General features: G+C 34.6%; 2 protein-coding genes across 2 annotated transcripts; both read right to left on the bottom strand.

Annotated features, from left to right (window-relative positions):
* Window positions 1–1,455: 1,455 nt before the first annotated feature.
* Window positions 1,456–4,101, bottom strand: LOC112702065 (coniferyl alcohol acyltransferase). Its single transcript, XM_025752942.2, has 2 exons — window positions 3,533–4,101; window positions 1,456–2,531 (listed from the first exon to the last, which is right to left on the bottom strand). Exons 1-2 carry the CDS (start codon window positions 3,962–3,964, stop codon window positions 1,572–1,574), a joined length of 1,392 nt encoding a protein of 463 aa, XP_025608727.1. The 5' UTR covers window positions 3,965–4,101; the 3' UTR covers window positions 1,456–1,571.
* An 8,227-nt stretch (window positions 4,102–12,328) lies between these two features.
* Window positions 12,329–16,641, bottom strand: LOC140174259 (uncharacterized). Its single transcript, XM_072198644.1, has 4 exons — window positions 14,833–16,641; window positions 14,268–14,691; window positions 13,362–13,857; window positions 12,329–12,500 (listed from the first exon to the last, which is right to left on the bottom strand). The coding sequence occupies exons 1-4, from the start codon at window positions 16,639–16,641 to the stop codon at window positions 12,329–12,331; spliced, it is 2,901 nt and encodes a 966-aa protein (XP_072054745.1).
* Between the last annotated feature and the right edge of the window lie 5,729 nt (window positions 16,642–22,370).

The raw sequence follows: 22,370 nt of genomic DNA, 5'->3' as shown, positions 1-22,370 counted from the left end.
ACTATAGATACACCTAGTTGACTGCACACAACATAAAAAATATACGAAACAATTAAATTTTACTATCCACGACGAATCCCCCTATCTAATAATAACAAATCTCTTAAATCATCGACAAATAAGAAAACAATAAAACAATTAAACTATTAACCTATTAGTGACACGTCAAATCAAAGAAAACTTCATATTATAAAAATAATATAATAATAAATATAATAAATAACGGCCACAACTATAAAAATATGATAATAATGAATATAATACTTCATATCATAAAAATATAATAATATAATTATAATAAATAAAATAAATAACAAGCACAATTATAAAATTTTGTCAAGTTAAAACAAAAAAAATTAAAAAAAATAATTGTAAAATATAAAAAAGAATAATAAAAAAAAGACTCATACGAGCATAAACAATAAAAATTCCAAAAAAAAACCAATAACACACAAAAATAAGATTGATAAAAGAAAAATAAATTCAGTTAATTAATCATATTTGAAAATTAATGAAACAAAAATTGCTACCCAAACCGATTCGTATGTATAGCTCTACTATATTTTACATCCTAATATGCAAAACCTAATTTCAAATTATAAAGATTAAACTATAAATTCTAGTTTCTCTACCTTATATACAATTTTTCTAATTAACAAATGCTAACACTAAAAAAAATAAAATATAACTGTCCTTGTCACCAATGGCACCAATAATATGGGCAATATCGTTCAGTCGGTACAAGCTCTGTTCGTCTGCCATGATATTCAGCTGGAGGTTGGCACTCAGATACCTCGGATCCGCTTTCAAGTTGCTCTTACCTCTCTCTAGAATTTTCTCTCTCTAAACAACCTCAAAATGACTCCAAATAAGTAATTTACGGTTGCCTTCCATGGTTTATATAGACATTCACTCTCTACGTAAACCGCTATAGCCTCTAGCAGTTTATGCACGAGTCTCAATACACATAAACTGCTACTACCAATAGGGTTTATAGCCAAGTATCAATAAATAGAAATTGCGACAGCCTCTAACAGTTTCTGTGTTCCCCCATTTGCATGTAATCCGCGGTTGATTAGAGTGAATTATGTGTTTACGTGAATCGGGTAACGATTTCTAAAACAATGTATTTGCGTCTTTATATTTAAAAGAATGCAATTTAAAGGGCAAACAATTTATTTATATAAATTGCGCTCTTCCTTATCTAAAAAGATGTGTTAATTATAATCATTGTATATCTCCTTCTTATTATTTTATTAAACTTAATTTTAGGAAGAGTGATTTAATGAAAAATACTTTTCAATATATATATATATAAATTTGACAACTTTAATTTAAGAATTTTTTTATACGTAAATTTTCTATAAATTTATTTTGGGGAAAAAATATAAAATCGTGACTTAGCTTTGATCCTTTTATTTCACTATGACATCCACTATAAAAATAATGCCGAAATTTGATATAAATGAAAAACATTTTTATTATATTGTTAATTACTACAACCACATCAGCAACGATAAGAATCGAAAGCGAATTTAATTATTAAGCAACAAATGATGAAGTAATGCATGTTAATGGTTGAGGTAGTCCCAAGTGAAGGGCTTAAAGACATGATTTGCCATAGACTCAATGAAATGTATGTGGGGTTTGAGAAGGTGCATGTACACCACCCAATCACCATTTTTCTTAGGACTTGGCATTGGCATCACATATCCAGCATCACCACCCCAATGAAAATGGTATGATCCCAACACGGGTTTTCCCCAACCAAAGTCAACTTTTGACTCTGGAAATCTTTGACCACAAGACACCACAAGAGCGGGTCCCACATCCATTGTGTTGCCACAATAAATTCTGGCCAACGCTGGTGACGGACGGTGCTCTTCCACCCAGTCAATGAGCCCTAGGAAGTGTTCTTCCGTCAATGCCGTTTCCAGAAACTTGTGAACCTCTTCTGCCACCCAACTCAACGGCTTCTCCACCAACTCCTCCACCGCTTTCCCGCCAAAAGGGATAGAAAGCACATTACCAAAATAATCATCCATCGTACCTTCTTTGAGCCTCTTCCTTCCATCAACCACCACACCCATCTTGGCAACAAGCATTTTCTCGCTAGAGGAGGAGGAGGATGTAGCCATGGCAACCATCTTCCACAAGAACGCGGTGAAAGATTCGAGCTTTGTGCGGTTCTTGATAGGATCCGATGAGCTTGCAAGTGATTGCATGTGGCTGAGTTGATCGGCCGTGGTGTAATATATCCGGCTTATGAGTGAGTTGAAATTATTGGGTTCGAGTTGATGAGATGGTGGTGGAAGGGAAACATACATGGCGTCCAGGGAAGGCTGGATGCAAAGAGGGCGTCGAGGGATGAGGAGGGAGTGACGAAAACACGGTTGTGCTGCGGTGGTGGGCTTCATGGGGCGGGCTATCTCGGCCCATGAGACTAGGAACATGTTTGCTGAGTGTGCGTCTGCTATGCGATGATCGAACGTGCATGCCACTATTATCCCCCCACATTTTAAAGATGTTACCTGCACAGTTGATTAGATACTAAATTCTATTGATTATATAATTATATGCCATTTGATGGTTGCAAAAAATAGTAAAGTTTGTCCCTCAGCCAAGATGCATAGATTACACTTTGATGAAACTCAAGCTGTGTATAATCAATCCTTATAATGTATAGTTGCTGTCAGCATTAGAACTATCTGAACTAAGTTGATAACTAAAAATTATTTGATGATTTAATTTATTTAATTAAATTATTATTTAAAAATTATTAACTATTAATTTTACATAAAAGTAATTAAACAAAAATTTTCATCTTAAAATAATCGATTTTTTTACGAATAAAAAAATATTATCTACGCCACACATTTTGTACTACTCTTATTCCCATTTTAGTTGTAAATAATTTAATTTAATTATATTTTTTATGAAATTTGATTATAAGAAGTTTTATAACTATAGATATAAAACTATTCAATATATTTTATACAGATGACCTGTTGGTAAGTGGTAACTAATTTATAATATTTATGTAACATGACTTGTACTGTTATGTATATCTGATAAAAAAAAAAAAAAAACTAGCTAGCATTCATGATTTAAGATTTTTAAAAGAGCGTATATATGAACACTTAAATTTTTAAAAGTATGATACACTATAATATACTATGAAAAGTTTTTTAAATGTATTTAAAATAACAGTTTTCTAATAATTTTAACAATTAATTTTAATTAATATATATTATATATTTTTTATAATTAAAATCAATGATTAAAATTATTTAGAACACTGATATATTTAGTAGTACACTTAAAATTCTTTTTATAAATATTATATGAAAAAGTATAGGTAATCAATAACGTTTTTGAACAATATGTGAATAATGTGAATTAATAGGGTTAAAAGAGTAAATTTAAATTAGTAACATTAAATTAGAGTGTAATATATTTTTATTTGATTAGTAGTTGTTCATGTTGTTCAAGATAGTCATTGTTTACCTAACATTTCTCATACTATATATACCTGAACAGCAAGGATGCCATGCTTCTTCTTTGGAACAAGCTTTCCTTCAATGGATTCATCAGGGTTGTACAAGTTAAGATGATGAAGGTGAACATCAGCCTCAGCCTCAACAAAATCAACCCCACGGTTATTGCAAAGAATCTCAGGTTCACCCATGGAGTTTTGCACCACCTCACCGGCAAAGACATAATAGGAAACCAAAGCCTGAGCCAATGCATTCTTAAGGGACTCCACCATTGATCCAAAGCTCAGCGTTGTGTTGTTATTATTGTTGTAGCAAAAGAAGACACCAACGTCAACGGGTGGAAGAAGGAGGTCAAGGTTTGAGAACGGTAACCGATGATCTTGAATTGGCAAAACCGCCGCAACAACCTCTTCCTTGGTCACACTCACCCTGAACGCTACTTCTTCTTTTCCATTATTACCCCCCATTATTATTTTGTTATAGGCTAGAAAAATATACTAATCAAAATATCAATATTAGGATTACTAGAGGGCAATAATAACAATAATAATAGAAGTGGTGATGGTATTTTGATTTTGAGAGTATTAATTATTTGATGAATTTGAGCTACGAAGTTTTGTTAGCATGTATTTATAGGCGGGTGTTATACCTTACACTACTTGTGTATGGACAAAGACATGTGAATATATATAATTCCATAAACGTGGTTGTTGAGACTTGCGAGGATTAATTGTAACTATCACTACACTGCAGCAAAACCAATAGATGGAGGTGGTTTCAAAAAGGTGAAAATTCATGTGTAATTGTTTTTTTATTAAATTATTATCTAAAGATTATTAATAAATTTGATTAAATTATTATCTAACAGTTATTAATTATCAATTTCACACGATGAATCTAAAAAAATAATCGCAGTTTAATTGATAATAATTTTGTAGCCTCTCCTATAAATAAAAAATGTTATTCGTACACTAAAATCAGTTACTAAAATAAGTCATCAATATATTGTGTATAAATATATATGTAATTTAATTTATTTTTAATGTGTATTTGTATTTCAATACATATTTTATAATGATAACTAACTTTAGTGACTGATTTTAGTGGACACTATAGGCACTTACAAATTTATACATAGACTCCACTAGTAAGTATATAATTTTAGCTAAAATAAAAGTAATAATTTTTAATATTTAAAAATAAATTTTAATTTAAAAAATATAAAATGTTTAACATTTAATTTTACTAACATCTTTCTAAGTGTTGCCAAAATTATATAGTCGCTACTGTCACAATTCACAAGGTGCTTGAAGTGGACTAACGAAAATGTAACAAATATGAAATTAAAGACAATAAAATCGTCACCAATTTCATTAAGGAAAACTCGGATAAAATCATTTGTGGGTGAGAATTAATATTTTGAATTAAAGACGTCTTAAATTCAAGAGTCTAATTATACAAAAATATAAAAACTTAATTCAACTGCACCCCTAATAATATGTTCATTTAAAATGGTTACAGGTATATTCTGTGAATTTTTATCATTTAAATAATACTTGTATTTTTTTAATTTAAACAATAAAGATAATATTATTTATATGAATAATAATTAAACAAAGACAATTTTATAAAGAAAAGAATACTTACTTTTTTGGTCTTATACTATACATACTCACCATACTCACCCAGAATACAAAGATTTCTATTAGGGGTGTATATGAACCGGACCACATCGAGTTTGGTTTAATTTATATTCAATCCAAAATATAAACTGGACCTAATTTTTAGACCATAACTCGATTCTAAACCTGATGAAACTTACGCACATTTGGGTCGGGTGAAAATCGGGTCTTTAGCATATAAAAATCACCTAATCTCCAACCATTATTTCACAATTCACATAGTAAAGCATAACAAGAACCAACAATTCTCTAAAATTAAAGCATAACTATAATCAATACTAATATTGTCTAATAACACCAAATATTTAAATCAATACAAATAACACTATTATGCATTAGTCTAAAATCTTATGCATTTTAAACATAAAACATTAACTTATAATTTTATAATGACTAATAACACAAAATATTAAAGTTTACAATATTTAAATTTCACATAAGAACAGCCATCATCCATCACTAATAACACAAAATATTAATTGTGTATGATGACCGGGTCACTGGATCAAGTTCGGGTGACCCAAGCTATGGCCCAGACCCAACACGAAATAATGACTGGATCTATTTTTTATGACATTTATCCGACTCTAAACCCGATGAAATCACACTAAATTAGTTCCTAAAATGTTCGGAGCCAGACCAAATTTTCAGACCGAACTGGACCATATACACCCCTACTTTCTATACTTCTATACTTTAATTGTATTTTTTCAAAACAAAGCACAATTAAATTAAAAAAAATAAAAAACATAAATGGACACCCCAAAAAATGAAAGCTATGCTGCATGCTGGAATCAGATATACAATTGTCTTGAGGAAAAATCCAAAACATCAAGAGGTAACCAAAAAAACTAAGCTAAACACTGCAAAAAAAAAGGATAAATAATAAATAATATAAATACCAAAAAAAGATAAATAAATAAATAAAACAATGACACATGCATATCACTCCCACAATTCCACGGTTATGATTTGAAAAGAAGAGAAAATTTATTCTTTTAATTTCTTGTATACAGTGCACACTTACGCGCAAGACATAATATTTTTTATAAACACTTATGCAAACAACCCTTGGAATCCATGCACCCCATGCCACACCATATGCATACAACAACACAACACTTTGATAACTTCACTTTTAAGTTTCAATGCTCTAAACTCCATAATTTTTTTTTAAAATCAGATTACACAACATGGTAAAATAATTTTTTTCCCTTAAAATTTGTTAAAATTTTAAAAAATACTTTTAAATTTTATTTTAATTCAATATTATTTTAAAAATTTTCGATTTATATTAAATATACCTCTTATGATTAATATTTCAAAAAAATTAAAATTAATTCAACAATAACTTATAAAAATAACCTCTAACACAAATAAATCATATGTATTTATCATGCTAGATTGATCTTAATATTTTTTTGGAATTAACTGTTAAAAATATATTTAATGTAAATCGAAATTTTTTAAAATAATTAAAACAAAATAAAAATTATGAGTATTTTTAAAAATTTTTTGATAAATTCTAAAGATATAAAATATTATTTCCCCTTTTATATTCACTTCCAAATTCCGTTTCTCTTCGATTTTCCTCACTTAACACACTTCATTCTTCATTTTTTCTCTCGTGCATGCAGCACAACAGTTATGAATGCATTTGCTGATTTGCGTATTCGTGATGTTAACAAGAAGACTAATGTACATACATGATGTAAGGAAAAAAAAAATAAATGAAGTGTGTTTTCGTGATTTACATTATCATATATTTTTCAAGGTACATATATCTCTTTTCTTCTAGTGTTTATATAATTTTATTTTATTTACAAATTAAAAAAGTTATAAAACTTTATACAAAACTGAACTGGAGAAAAAAAAAAGTAAATGCATTATTATTTAAACATAAAAATAAACAAATATTAAAATTACTATTTGAAATGAAAGAATTACCTAGCAATGAATACGTCTTTTTCTTCACTTTGGCTTTTAGTTTGTACCTTAAAAATATCTCTACCGAAAATTTTCAGATTTGGCTGAGTTTCAAAAGAAAAAAAAAAAAAGAAAAAGTAAAGTACCCTCTTGATTCTCACGTTTAGAGTGAATCCTATATATTTTGGTTTTTAATATTTTAATTATCTTAATTTTATCGTAAAATATTTAAAATGATATTAATATTATCCCACCATTAAATTCTTTTTTAATACTTAATGAAATTGATATATTATTAATAATGTTTTGTTAAAGTTGTTTTTCTCAATTTTCTTCTTCTATCTTTACCTTTTTAACAAGTTCAAACTCCATTTTTTTACTCTCTTTTTCTGATATGAACAAATGTAATTTTAATAAAAATACTATTAATAGTATATTAAATCTGTTAATTGTTAGTAAAAAATTTGACGATAAAATAACATTAATATCATTTTAAATATTATGAAATAAAAATAAGATGATTCAAACTTTATGAACTAAAATAAGATTTACCTCAAACGTTAAAGATTAAAACAATACTTTACCAAAAAAATCTACAATGATTTCTTTCCAGCGCATTTGTCTCTAATCTTACATTTTTACTCAGAATAACATGCATTGATGCCTTGTATCTTTAGTTATAATATTTTTAGATCTACTTTTGATATTTTGGAATTAAATAATTAGATCAAAGTTTTGCTATACTTTTGATATTTTGGAAATAAATTATATAAACGTTTTGATAATAACAAGTGTATTTATAATACTCGTTAATGCTTTTACTTATTTAAAATGTTTTGACGCTTTTTATAAAGTTTTTGGTCAATAAATGTTTTAAAAATTAAAATATTTAGTGTTTCCATAAATATCTTCTACATTCTTTTTATAAAGTTTTTGATTAATTTATTCTTGTTATCAACTTTATTTTTCTCTTGGAGACAAATTTTGCATAATAAGCTACGTAGATAGAGTTTGCATAATAATTTGTAAACCCAATAAGATATTACTATATTTAACCAAATGACATACTTTGAATGTGACACTAAATAGCAAGTGCACTAGCCATTTCAAGAAATAAAAATAATGGTAGAGTATCGTTCTTATGAAAAATGATCAAGTATTCAATTTGCTTTTTCAACTATTATTTAGATTGATACAATTTAATTGTATTGCTGATTTAATTTATGCTTTAGAATGCAGTAAAAATATAAATAATAACGAGCATTTAATAGAAAAACTTATATAGAATAAATCACAATTGCCAGAACATTTGATTTTACCACAATCCAGATTATGAAAGTTTATATACACTACTATAATTCTAGCTTGAATTAATCAAACCAAGCATAATCAATTGCTTAATCAACAACAAGAAGAGATATTTGATTATTATTAAATTCATATGTTTTTTTAATGAAATTGCCATAATTGAATTAATTGAAAAATCTTACACCATCAAATTCTAAGTCGGGTTGACAGCATATGAAATGCAATTGCTACCTTCCGATCCCCCTCAAGAAACTAATAATGACAGAACTTTAGACCCAACGAAAAAATTCAGCACTTTGCTGGCTTTATGATGACATATTCTTAAAGTAAATTATACGATAAAAATGTAAATTTACAATTTTTTGTTTTTATAGAATGAAATAATACTTAAGAAAATTGTTCTTACCGGGTTGAGCCGAGGTATAGGTCGTCCTTCTTAGAAAGTCGGCCGATTTCTGAGGTATGATGTGAACCACGCCGACGAAGGAAGAGCCTGGAAGGTGGGTACCTGCAAAGGCACTCCGACGCTCAAGTTAGTAAGAGAATGTATGTATGGAGGTTTTTCTCAGAAAGATTGCTTACCTTTTTCGTTCCTGTTTCTCTTTTTTATACTTGCTCAAATAGAGTTGATCATTTTTCTGAATCATAACGTCAGGGGAGAGAATCAATCACCCGGCCGACGTTATGAAAATAAATGCTGATTATTGCAAATGTTCGGTTATGATTGTGGGTACGTTACCGAGCTATAACTCGTAACCGATTTTACTGGTCATATCACAGTCCCCAAGTTTGGCCTGGCCTTGAGGAGACGGGTTGAGCTTTTGACGAGTTATAGCTCGGTATACGGAGGCCCCAGATCAACGTGGCTCACTTCGTGTTTACCTTTGGTATATAGAGAGATTTTGAAATATTGCATTGGGTGTTGTGCGTGGTCATTATTATGACTTGGTTCAACTTCCAATGCTCCTTTTTAACCGTTTTAAGTGGCCTTAATTAAACGGCTTAGATTGAATTATGGAATTGAAAGGTTTATTAAACTAGTGGTTTAGGTTCAAAATTGAATCTTTGCGTAGTGTGTTTAAGTGGGAGGCAGCAGTTTTCACAGAAGCATGAGTGCAAGAGGTTAGTAAACCTTCTTTGTTTTTACTGTTTCCAGTATTTCCTTCCTGTTTTCCTTCAGAATGAGTGAGATTAAGAAAAAATTGTTACCTCAAACTGAAAATGATGAAGATTATAACTGGGTTGATAAAGACGTTCAGATACGGGTTTCGTTGTTTTCTGATACTGAGAGTGTGAACAGGGTAAACTTGGGTAGGGTTGTGAGGACTGGTTTTTGGCTGGAACTGCTGCCATGCAGTCGGTCTGATCGTGTTTTTCACAGAAAAAATGATTTTCAAAGTATTTATATGTACAATTGTGTCATGGAGGACCTGCGGGTTAAACTTCCTTTTACTAGCTTTGAATGTAATGTGTTGAAGCAAATGAATTGTGCCCCTTCCCAAATACACCCAAATGGCTGGGCTTTTATCAGATGTTTCCAAGCTCTGACGGATTTCCTTGAGATTGAAGCAGAGCTGGAATTGTTTTTTCCCTTATTCCAAGCCAAAGGGGTATGGAAAGGTTTGTGGATTAATTTAAATAGTACTCCAGGTTTTTCTGTTTTCAAACTTTATAAATCCTCCTTTAAGGATTTCAAAGAAATATTTCTGAAGGTAAAATCAACTGATGATGAATTTCCGTTTTATCTTGATGAGCATTTGGGGGAAAAATTTCCCATGTACTGGTGTTGTCATCCGCAACACATACTGGGTCCTGAATTTATTAACAGTCGAAATGAATGTATTATTTCATTTGTGATTGAGATGGTTGGTAAAGGTGGTTTAATTTCTGTTTCTGATTTGCTTTGCTGGGAAGAAGATAAATCTGCTGTGATAAAGTATTTTGGTAAGGAGTTAGAAAGTTTGTTTTCTTATTCTGATCCTTAGTATTTTTGATGGGTTGGTCAATTTTGTTTTTGTGTTGTAGCTGGTAGCTTCCCTGGGGTAACAGCATCTAGCTTAAGGTCTCGGCTTAAGACCAAAAATTTTGAGGGATCTTCATCCAATCCGGACAAGGTGGATGGTGGTGCCGAAGTTAATCAGCCCCCACCGAGGAAGAAGGCTATTGTTTTCAAAAAGAGGAAGTCAGAACTAGCTCTGGCAGATGAGGCACAAAGTAAGGATGGAAACGTGCGACTGGAAGATCTATCGAGCTTTTTAGCAAAACAGGAGAAATTACACACATTTGAAGAAGAAGGGGTGAGTTCTTCAGTATGGAATAAGAAGTTTCCTTTTAGCGTTGTGGCTGACGAGGTTGTTCAGACTATGACGGATATAAAACGAGCGGAGGAGGTTGGGGATATAGGGGTTGATCAATTCTTACAGGTTATTTATTGCCTGCATTATTGTGTATTTTATTTTATATATTTTTTTTGAAGGAAAGATGCCTGACACTTGAATACTAATCTGAAATCGCCAGGTACTAGGGTTTCGATTGGCTAGTATCGGGCGTAGCCAGGAGAAAAAACATAGAAAGGCAATCTGTGAGACTTCCCAAGTTGCCAAGCTAAAGGAGCAGCTATTGCTGAAGGAAACAAGCTTGACTGACTTGAAGAAGAAGGTGTCTGAAGTTGAAGCTGAGTTGAAGGTGGAAAAAGAATGTCATGAAAAAATTTGTGATTTGTTGAAAAAGAAAGAAAATGACTTGACGAGTTTAAGTGATCAAGTTATCGAGGTTTCGGCCAAAATGAAAGAGCTCGAGAGTAGCAGGGAATTGGATATCTTAGATGCTTTCGCAGAAGGGTTTCAACGAGCTGTTAATCAAGCGAGGTTTCTTGTTCCTGACGGGGATTTTTCCACTATGGATCCTGGCAAGATAATTCGGGATGGTAAGCTTGTTGATGACGAGGAGGCTGCCGAGGAGGGGGATGATAATTTGGGCGACTGATGTGTTACATAAGTAGTTTTTTTGTGTTTTGAGGGATTTGTACCCTGCTGTTGGAACTGATATTAGGTACTTTTTGTAAAAAAAAAATTGTTGGGATTAGGGGTTTCTGTTTCCTAATCATGTATTTTGTAGCCCTGAGTTGGCTTATATGATAGGTATAATTATCTGATTTTGCGCATTCGTATTATTTTAATGCGACTTTTGTATCCGATCAGTTCCTCCTTTGAAGGAGGGTAAAGTTGCATAGAATAAGTCCTCTCAAGGGGAAGGAGTAAAATATGCACGAATGAAAAAGTTACTTTTATTAATAGCAGTACCTGTACAAATTCGTTTAGGTAAGCCGGCCTCATTAAAACCTCCACGAGCAAAAACCCTTTTGGGAAAAATTTCTCATGGTAGGAAAAAGAGTACTGGCATGCTGCTTTATTAGCTGTAGTATCGTTTCAGAGAGTTGATGTTCCATGTATTAGGAAGTTTGGTTCCATCTATTTCTTCTAATTTATAAGCTCCTCGGCCTAGGACTTCATATATTCTGTATGGACCATCCCAAGTTGCTGCGAGTTTCCCATGGGAGGGAGGGAGGCGAGCTTGTTCTGTTTTTCTTAGTACTAGATCACCAATGTTGAAGGATCTTGGGATTACCTTCCGTGCATATCGTCGGCTAAGTTGTTGTTGTAATGCTCGGTGCCGAACAGCTGCTGTTTCTCGGACTTCTTCAATTAGGTCGAGCTCTGCCTGTCGAGCTTGATCATGTTGTTCGGCCAATGTCCGCATTGAGCCCTGGGACACCTCTATAGGGATCATCGCTTCTGATCCATAGACCAAACGAAATGGGGTTTCTTTGGTTGTCGAATGAGCCGTAGTATTATAGGCCTATAATACTTCCGGGACAAGCTCGGCCCATAATCCTTTTGTGCTGTCAAGCTTTTTTCACAGCGCCTGGAGGATTACCTTATTAGCGGCTTCTGCTAGCCCATTGGACCGTGGATGTTCTACGGAGACAAAGTGTTGCTTTATCTTTAAGTTCTGCAAGAAAGTCTTGAAATTCTGGTCAATAAACTGCCGACCATTGTCGGTTATGATGTGACCTGGTATACCAAATCTGCAAATTATGCTTTTCCAAACAAAGCTTATCATCCGTGTTGATGTAATTTTTGCCAAAGGTTGTGCTTCAATCCATTTCGAAAAATAATCGATTGCAACTACCAAATATTTTACCTGTCTTGGGGCGATAGGGAATGGCCAAAGAATATCGATTCCCCATTTATCAAATGGCCAGATTACCACTGAGTGGTGGAGATGTTCTGCAGGCATATTAATGGTCGACGAATGCTTTTGGCAACTGTCACAGCTTCTAACTTTGTGTTTGCTGTCTTCCCATATTGTTGGCCAATAAAAGCCCGCTCAAAGTATTTTCTGTGCGAGGCTTCTAGCCCCGGACTGTATTCCACAAATGCCTTCGTGGGCCTCGGATAGAACAAGGTCGGCCTCTGGCCTGTCCAAACATTTTAATAAAGGTCGAGAGTAACCTCGCCTATACAAAGTGTTATTCAACAAAGTAAAAAAGGAGGCTTGTCTCCGGAATTTATTCTTATCTTCAATTTCCTCAGGAATGGACCCAAAACGGAGGTATTGAATGTAAGACTATTGCCAACTGTCTTTATTAATTATGTTCAAGATGTTAAATGTATCAATGCTTGGTTTATCTAGAGTTGACTGTAAAAGGGTGGCGGTGTGGGCTTGCGTTGTTGCTAATTTTGACAAAACATCTGCCCTGTGATTTTGCTCCCTAGGTATGTGAATCACCTCAATTTTAAAAAAATCTTTTAATAGTTGTTGTACAATATCCAAGTATTTTAGTAAGATCGGGTCTTTTGTTTGAAAACTGTGGTTCACCTGTTGAACTACTAACAATGAATCACAGTAAACCTTTAAATTATCAACATGTAAATCGGTAGCTAACCTGAGCCCGGCTATGAGGGCTTCATATTCGGCTTGGTTGTTGCTGGCCTTGAATGAAAATCTGAGAGAGTGCTCGAGAACTATACCCTCCGAGCTTTCGAGCAACATTCCAGCACCAGCCCCGTGAGGGTTGGAAGCGCCATCTACAAATAAGGTCCACTCTGAACTTGGTGTAACCGGACATGGCTCCGTGAGTTCAGCAATGAAATCAACTAAGTGTTGGGACTTGATTGATCCTCTTGGCTGATATTGAATGTCAAATTCTGAAAGTTCAATGGCCCATTTGATCAGCCTTCCTGCAAGTTTGGGCTTCGAAAGAACCTGCCGTAGAGGTTGTCCAGTCCTAACAATGATCGTGTGACTCTGGAAATATGGTCGGAGATGTCTGGACGAGAAAACTAAGGCCAAGGCGACTTTTTCCAACCTCGGGTAGCGAAGCTCGGCATTCTGTAATGACTTGCTCACAAAATAAACTGGCTGTTGGTCCTTATCTGTTTCTATTACAAGAGCAGAACTAATTGCAGTATCAGTGATAGACAAATATATATATATATATATATATATATATATATATATATATATATATATATATATATATATATATATATATATATATATATATATATATATATATATAATGGCTCGCCGAGCTTTGGTTTTTGTAAAACAGGGGGTTTTGAAAGGATTTCTTATAAGCTCATGAAAGCCATTTCACAGTTTTGGTTTCATTCAAAATGTTTTGTATTCTTTTTTAAACACTGGAAGAAATTTGATGATTTAGGCGCTAAACAAGGTAAAAATCTAGATAAAGCGGCTAATCGTCCTGTTAGCCTTTGAACTTCCTTTATTGTTGATGGACTTTTCATGTCAAGTATTGCTTGACATTTCTCTGGGTTTGCTTCAATACCTCGGCTAGTGAGGATGAATCCGAGGAATTTTCCTCCCTGAACTCCAAAGGCACACTTTTCTGGATTTAATCGCATCTTGTATCGTCGGATTTGTCCGAAGATCTCGGCCAGGTCTTGGATATGGGGATCGCCGAGCTTCGTTTTGGCAACCATATTATCAATGTAGACCTCTATATTCCGGCCTATTTGCTGTTCGAAGATCTTATTCATCAGCCGCTGATATGTGGCCCCTGCATTCTTTAGACCAAAAGGCATAACATTATAGCAGTAATTACCATTCTCGGTTATGAAAGCCATTTTCTCTTGATCTTTTGAATGCATTAGGATCTGGTTATAACCAGAATATGCGTCCATGAAACTTAAAGTGCCGTAACCACAAGAGTTATCAACCAGAGTATCAATGCAGGGTAAAGCATAAGCATCCTTAGGACATGCTTTATTTAAATCAGTAAAGTCAACGCACATGCGCCACTTACCATTATTTTTTCTTACCATAACAACGTTGGCTAGCCATGTTGTGAACCTAATTTCTTTGATGAATTTGGCGTCGATTAGCTTTTTCACCTCGGCTATTGATGCTTGTCGTTTCTCGGTGCCGAGGTTCCTTTTTCTCTGTGAGATCGGCCAAGCTGCTGGATTGATATTCAATTTGTGTGTTATAACAGACGGATCTATTCCAGGCATATCAGCAGAGGTCCATGCAAATAGGTCGGCATTTTGTCGCAGAAAACTTTCAAGGCTTTTTCTATCTTCAGTACTCATTGAAGTGCCCACAAAAGTGAATTTTATTGGGTCATCAATTAAAGTGATCTTTGTTAATTCCTCATTTGGCATAGGCCGATCTTCAAAATCAGCCCGAGGGTCAAGTTCGGCTGGTACTATCTGTTCTGACTTGATGGAGTTGATTTGTGATTGTCCGATTTTTTTGATAGGCTTTAAGCTTGTGTTATAGCGTTGCCGAGCCTCTTGGAGGTCACCGTGAACCGTAGCTACAACATTGTCCTGCGCAGGAAACTTGACACAAAGGTGAACTGTAGATACAATTGCAGCAAATCTATTTAGAAAGGGGCGACTTAAAATAACATTATAAGGGCTAAAGCAGTCGACTACAAGATACTGAATATCTTGTGTCTTATATAACGGTTGCTCACCGAGTGTGGTTTGTAACCACACTGATCCTAGCACAGGAACTCGTTCCCCTGAGAATCCGACCAGGTCTCCGAGATACTGTTGCAGAATATTGTTGCTCAGCTTCATCTTTTCGAAGGTGGTGAAAAATAAGACGTCCGCACTGCTTCCTGGGTCGAGTAACACTTTTCGCACTATCAAATCTCCTAACTGAATGGAGATGACAATAGGGTCATCCAGGTTGGAATCAACACCATTTAAGTCGGCTGATCTGAAGGTCTCTTCTGGGACATTCGTCGTCAGTTGAGGATTGTTGGGAGCATCCGTTACTGCTAACATGGCCCTATAAGTTCGTTTTCGGGCCGAGCTTGTGTGTCCACCTCCAGCGTAACCCCCTGAAATACAATTTATTACTCCTCTAGGTTGGGCCGGAGCTTTCTCCTTTCCTTTCGAGGATCTGCCTGCTGCTGATGTATCGGGAGCGGGGATAGTGTTCTTCTGCATATGTCCTGCAATAAATTTGTCAAGATGTCCTTGTCTTGCTAGTCGTTTGAGGAGATCTTTAGCAATGATGCATTCATCGGTTGTGTGCCCGTGTTTCTGGTGGAAAGCGCAATATTTTGATTTGTCAACGCCTTTTGATTCTGGATAATTGCCAGCTTTGCGGGGAGGCCTTATTAGCTTAGAGTTGAGTATCTCCTTGATGATGTCGTCCCTTTTTGTGTTGAATTGAGTGTATGAGTCATAACAAGGAACTGGCTTGAATGTTTTCTTGTTATCTCGGGTTTTATCGTCCTCTTTGCTTGTAGATGATCTTTCTATCTTCCGTGCCTGCCTGAGCTCTTCAACGTCAATCTGTCCTTTGGCCTTCTCCCGAAATTCGGCCAAAGTTTTGGGCTTTGTCACGGCGATAGTCTCCTGAAATTTACCGGGGCGGAGGCCGCTTTTAATGGCATGCAGATGTACCTCTGGGTGGAGATCGGGGATTCTCATGGCGACCTTTGTAAAGCGGGTGATGTAATCCTTCAGGCTTTCTTGCGGGCTCTGTTTAATGGTCGTCAAATAGTCAGAATCGTGCAAATAGATTGCTGATGCTGCGAAATGATCCTTGAACTGCTTCGCCAGCTCCTGGAATCGTGATATGGAATCTGCAGGCAAAGAGCAAAACCAGTCAAGTGTAGGACCATCTAAAAATGAGGGAAAGCAGCGACATAAAATTGGGTCAGATGCACCGTTGACGATCATAATTGATCGGAATTTTTTAACGTGTTGCTTTGGGTCTCCGAGCCCATCGTATGGGGTCAGGGTCGTCGGCAGAGTGAATTGTCGTGGCAGCTGAAAGTTCATTATATCGGCTGTAAATGGACCGGCGAAGTTGTCGCGTTTTTCTTCTTCATCATCGGGTTGACCTTCCTCATTATGGTGGCCTCCTTCCTCATTACTCTGGGGTGTTTCCGAGACATGAGTCGGGTTCGACCGTCGCTCGTCGTTTTTTTGTCGCTCATGATGATCATTGTTGTGTTCTATTCGGGCATTAACCAGTTGCTCGATTTGATTTTACATCCTTTGATTCTCCTCTGCCATCCGTTGGTTTGCTTGTTGAAGCTCGGTTACGATCCTCATAAGCTCGGAGGGGGTGGGAGGAGGTGCGTCAGCCATGTGCGAATGTTAGGGTGCTTTGGGACCTTCAGCAGATGATATCTCAAGCTTTTCGGCCCCACGGTGGGCGCCAATGTTCTTATCGGGTTGAGCCGAGGTATAGGTCGTCCTTCTTAGAAAGTTGGCCGATTTCTGAGGTATGATGTGAACCACGCCGACGAAGGAAGAGCCTGGAAGGTGGGTACCTGCAAAGGCACTCCGACGCTCAAGTTAGTAAGAGAATGTATGTATGGAGGTTTTTCTGAGAAAGATTGCTTACCTTTTTCGTTCCTGCTTCTCTTTTTTATACTTGCTCAAATAGAGTTGATCATTTTTCTGAGTCATAACGTCAGGAGAGAGAATCAATCATCCAGCCGACGTTATGAAAATAAATGCTGATTATTGCAAATGTTCGGTTATGATTGTGGGTACGTTACCGAGCTATAACTCGTAACTGATTTTACTGGTCATATCAAAAACTAAGATCCATATTTTGAAGAATAATAATATAATAAAAAATAACTACAAAAAAATTATACTCTCTGTACCACTTTAATTCAGATAGTAGCTAGAGTGTCTCTATTCCTAATATTTGCATTGTGCAATTAAAAGACATCAGGAGGGAAATGCCCTAGAAATGGGTTGCTCTGTCGAGCTTGCTTCAAATGCCCTGGAAATGGCTTTATTTGTATATGCATTAACTTCAACTTGTGGTTCTTCGGCAGTTCCAGTATTTCCATCAGTAGTCACCAAGCAAAGCTCGTTCAGCCTCTTGATGGCAGCATCTAGATCATTGCCACATTCTTGAAGCGCTCTCTCTAGAACAAGCTCATCCATGATGAGTAACGTAGCTTCTTGGAGAGTGGCGGCGAAGGGGCAAGTTCTTAGAAGAAAGATCTCTTGCTTCTGCACACGGCAGCAGACATCGTTCCCCGCTCGATAATTCAACTCCCCCAAAAATCAATTTCAATTTCGATTGGAATAATAAAGTTATCGAATAATGGTTCTAGGGTTAGGGTTCGAGAATAAAACGACGAAGCCCAATTAAAATTGAATAGAAAGAAAGGGGTTTTAGATTAAGTGCGGAAGATAAAAGATTGAAAGATGGAATAATTGGATTGGAATATATATATATATATATATATATATATATATATATATATATATATATATATATATATATATATAAGTGGCAAAGTGCTAAAATATTAGAATTTTAGATGATTCTGATACAAAAAATTAAGGATTAAGTACTGAAATCGTCCTAATTTCTGGGGTGAAAATTAAAATTGTCCCCGACCTTTTTTTGTTATTAAAATCATCCTCAACATTACAAAACGTCATAAAATCGTCATTTTCCACTTCAATTATATTTTTTTACCATATTACCCTTCATTATTAATAAAAATAATTAAAAATAATATTAAAAAATTAAAACAAACCTCCCCCCAAAACACCCCCTCCCCCCTCAGCCCACTCCTTCAACCCCCACCCCTCAACCCTCCCCCCTCCCCCCTTCTGTAACTCTCTCACTCACCGTCCCGTAATCCCTTCAACCCACTCCCTCACCCCTTCCCTCTCCCGTAACATCCCTCACCCATCACCCCACTCCCCGACTCCCTTCACTCCCTCACCCCCTCAACCCACTCCCTTCAACCCACTCCCCTCACTCTCCCGTAATTCCCTCACCCCACTCCCGTAACCCCCTCCCCCAGAACCCACCACCACCCCACCTCAGAAAATCATAACTTAGAAAATCAGAACTCAAAAAAATCAGAATAATCAAAACTCAGCAACAATAATCAACAAATTCAGCAACAACAATAATAAAAAATAATCAAAACTCAACAATAAGCAATAATCAAAACTCAGCAACAATTCACAAAAAATTCAGAAATTCTACAACAAAAATCCAGTTCACAAAAGAAGAAGAAGAAGTGGCGGATCACAGGCGGTAGGGCGACGGTGCAGCGGTGGCGGCGTCCGTGAAGATTGGTGGCGGCGGCGAGGACCCTTTCTCTTCCCCCTCTTCTTCCCGAAACCCCCTCCCTCCTCTTCTCCCTTCGCGTTCCCTTCTCCCTTTCCCCGAGGAGCAGAGCGGCGGCGGCAGCGAAGAGCGGCGGTGGTAATGAAGACCGATGGTGACGGCGAGGAGAGAAGAAGAAGAAGAAGAAGAAGATGGTGGTGGTGGTGCGGTGCGGCAGGGAGGCAAGACGGCGGGCGGCGGTGCGGTGGTGAGGCGGTCCCCTTCCCTCCCCCCTCCACCCCCACCCCCACCCCCTTTTTCCCCCTTTTTCTTTCTCTCCCCACCCCTTCTCTGATCTATCCCTTTCTTTCTTTTCTTTTTAATTTAATTTATATTTATTTTATTTTATAATTTTTTTAATGAGGGGTAGTTTGGTAATAAACAAAATTGGTAAAAAGGATTATTTTAAAGTGTTTTTGAACGTTGAGGATGATTTTAATAACAAAAAAAGGTCGGGGACGATTTTGATTTTGACCCAAGACATTAGGGACGATTTCAGTACTTAACCCAAAAATTAACAATAATTAACTTAAAAAATAAATATAACAATTTTTTTAAAAAAATAATATATAAATTTAATAATTATTGTCTTATAGATTTTAATTTTAATATAGTAATAATAATATAAAAATGGTAAAAATTCAAGTACAGTCGACTTTACGTGAAGTTGATAGTTGAGAGTCGTTAGATAAAAATTTAGTTGAATCAGTCATATTATCTAACGACTTTCAACTATCAATTTCACGTAAAATCGACTGCACCTGAGTTTCTCCCTATAAAAATACTTACAATAATATCATCTAATCAAATTTTATGATTTGTAAAACTATTCGAGTGGTGGGAAGTAAACTAAACTATATAGTTTATATGAGTTATGCTACACATATAAGTTTTTTTGGTTTACAAGACTTATAAGTTAGACCAAATCTAACAAAAACTACATTTATCCACTGGAGCGTGGTAACGCGCGCATCACTCAACTGTTTTCAAAGCGCGCTCCCACTCACCACACTTCTTCTTTACGTTCTTTCTTCTCCTCCTCCTCTTCCTTCTTCTTCTCCTTTTTCTTTGCGTTTTTTCTCATTTTTCACTACCACAAAAACGGAAGATAGCAGCAAAAAATTAGTAGCTGTTTTGACAACAGCCGCTACTTGTTGGTTTTCTGGCATTTTTGGTGGTGAGCACTGGAAAAGCAGCAATTTATTTCGGCGATGCTTTAACCTCCTTTTCTCTTGATCTCTTAGATCAGGGCTAGATCGGGACTTTTTGGTAATTTAGACTTTTCTTTTACCTTCTGATCCTTTATTTTCTTCACGTGTTTCATCTTCATTGTTATTTTTTTTATTACTGTTGTTGATGCTGCATTTTTTTCCTCCTCATATTTCTATTAATTTTGTAATACTATGTATTTTTTCTTCTTTATTTAATTTTTTCTTTCAAGAAAAATTATAAGAAAATGAAATAAGAAGATGAGAAAGAATAAAGCAGTAGAAGATGAGGAGGAAGAAGAGGAAGAGTTTTGAATTATGCAGAACTTATCAGAATAAAAATACACCCAAATATCTTCGTGTTACACCCAAATTTGCTGCAAATACAGATAAATATTTTTTCTAATGCTGCATTTTTCTTCTTCTTCTTCTTTTTCTTATTTCTTTCTTTCTTTTAGTTAAATAAATGTAAGTTCATCCTCTTTTAAGTAATTTTGCAGCATTATGTGTTTCTTCTTCTTCTTTGTTTGATTTTTTTTATTCTTGTTAAGAGAGTAAAATAAGAAAAATTTGAGAAGTTAAGATAAAAAGGAAAAGATAACTAAGAAAAAAAGAATAATAAGAAGATGGTGATGATGATAAAAAAAAAGCAGTAAAGGAAAATGAAGAGTTTTGAATTATATATGCAGAACTTATCAGAATAAAAATACACCCAATAATTTTTAAAAGACACTCAAATATCTTCGTGTTACACCCAAATATCTTCGTGCTATACTCAAATTTGCTGCAGAAAAATGTTTCCTCTAATGTTATATTTTTTCTTCTGAATTGAATCACGCTTTAGCCACTTGATTGGATTCAAAACAATAATCAATTTCGTTCTGGTTCAATTGACAATTTGAACCTAAATTATTTATTATCTTCAACAACGAGATAATGACGGAGGAGAAAGAGAAAAAAAAAAAGTGAAGAAAAAATTCTAATGAAAAAAAGAAAGAAAAAGAAGAAGAGGAAGAAGAGGTAGTGTTGATGACAACGATAATAAGAGAAAAAATTACAAAAAAAAAGAAAAGAGACAGAGAAAGAAGAAAAAGAAGAGATACGGAAAAAGAAAAAAAAGCATAGAAAAAAACATAAAAAAACGTGAATATAAATTATTGTATGACTTGTATAAAGTTTATATTTATATATTATTAGACGACAATGAGCGTAGATACATCGAAACTAATTCTTAACAAGTATATCCTTTTCAAGGTAATGCAAAAACAATGTATTGCACATAAATACATGTCGTATTTAGTTATATTTTATCTATTATTAAACTAGACATATATTTAAATAATCTAATCTAACTGAGATTCACATCTCATTCTCATCTTCTTCTAATACGTAAGATGTGAATCAGTATGATACTCGACGTAAATAACTAAATAAGTATTTACTTTTTTTTATAGAAAATAACAATTTCAAGTATGAGCCCCTCAAACCCACATGGCATAAAATTTGATGAAATTATTCTACAATAAGATAACTAGTTCATGCATTGAAATTATGACAAGAAGAAGAAGAAGCAACCCCATCAAGCAAACTACATCACCGTTCAAATTTTCCTTTAACATTTACAAACAGTAATCTCCAATATTGTAACACATTCCCCATTCTTCCTAATTATCATCTTCCATAATAATGATTTAGAAATTAAATTTATTAATTCGCAATGTAAACCACTTTGTGGCTTTAGTATGACCCATGAAAAAATAATATAATAGTGATTTTAACTTTTTTTTTCTTAATTTTTAACTATGCTAATGTATCATCAAATGATAGCATAAGCAACAAAAACAGCATCAATCTTTTTTTTTTTGTTTAGTAATGGAAAACAGCATCAAATTAAAATAGGCAAAGTACTTTGTTTTTGGATATTTAGGCGAAAGTTCAAGGGTTGAAACAAAAGAACAATAACAGTTATAGACGGGCCTAATCGTAAATTTGGGCCAATATAATAGGCCCAATTTTTTAAATTTTGAAAATATTTAAAATAAATACAATTATCCGTAAGACCGTAACGGTACAACACGATTTTATTTTCTAATTTGGCATAT

This window comes from Arachis hypogaea, chromosome 7, assembly GCF_003086295.3.
Source record: "Arachis hypogaea cultivar Tifrunner chromosome 7, arahy.Tifrunner.gnm2.J5K5, whole genome shotgun sequence".
In the NCBI taxonomy this organism is placed as follows: domain Eukaryota; kingdom Viridiplantae; phylum Streptophyta; class Magnoliopsida; order Fabales; family Fabaceae; genus Arachis; species Arachis hypogaea.
This window is presented reverse-complemented; position numbering and strand designations above follow the sequence as displayed.

Excerpts from the sequence above, each read along its gene's own strand:
- LOC112702065 (XM_025752942.2), bottom strand. The coding sequence starts at position 3,964 with ATGGGGGGTAATAATGGAAAAGAAGAAGTAGCGTTCAGGGTGAGTGTG. Across the intron at positions 2,532-3,532 it reads ATGGCATCCTTGCTGTTCAG|GTAACATCTTTAAAATGTGG; the intron begins GTATATATAGTA and ends TCAACTGTGCAG.
- LOC140174259 (XM_072198644.1), bottom strand. The coding sequence starts at position 16,641 with ATGATCGTCAACGGTGCATCTGACCCAATTTTATGTCGCTGCTTTCCC. Across the intron at positions 14,692-14,832 it reads GACAAGCATCAATAGCCGAG|GATGCTTATGCTTTACCCTG; the intron begins GTGAAAAAGCTA and ends GCATGTCCTAAG. Across the intron at positions 13,858-14,267 it reads ATTCATCCTCACTAGCCGAG|AAACAGATAAGGACCAACAG; the intron begins GTATTGAAGCAA and ends CTCTTGTAATAG.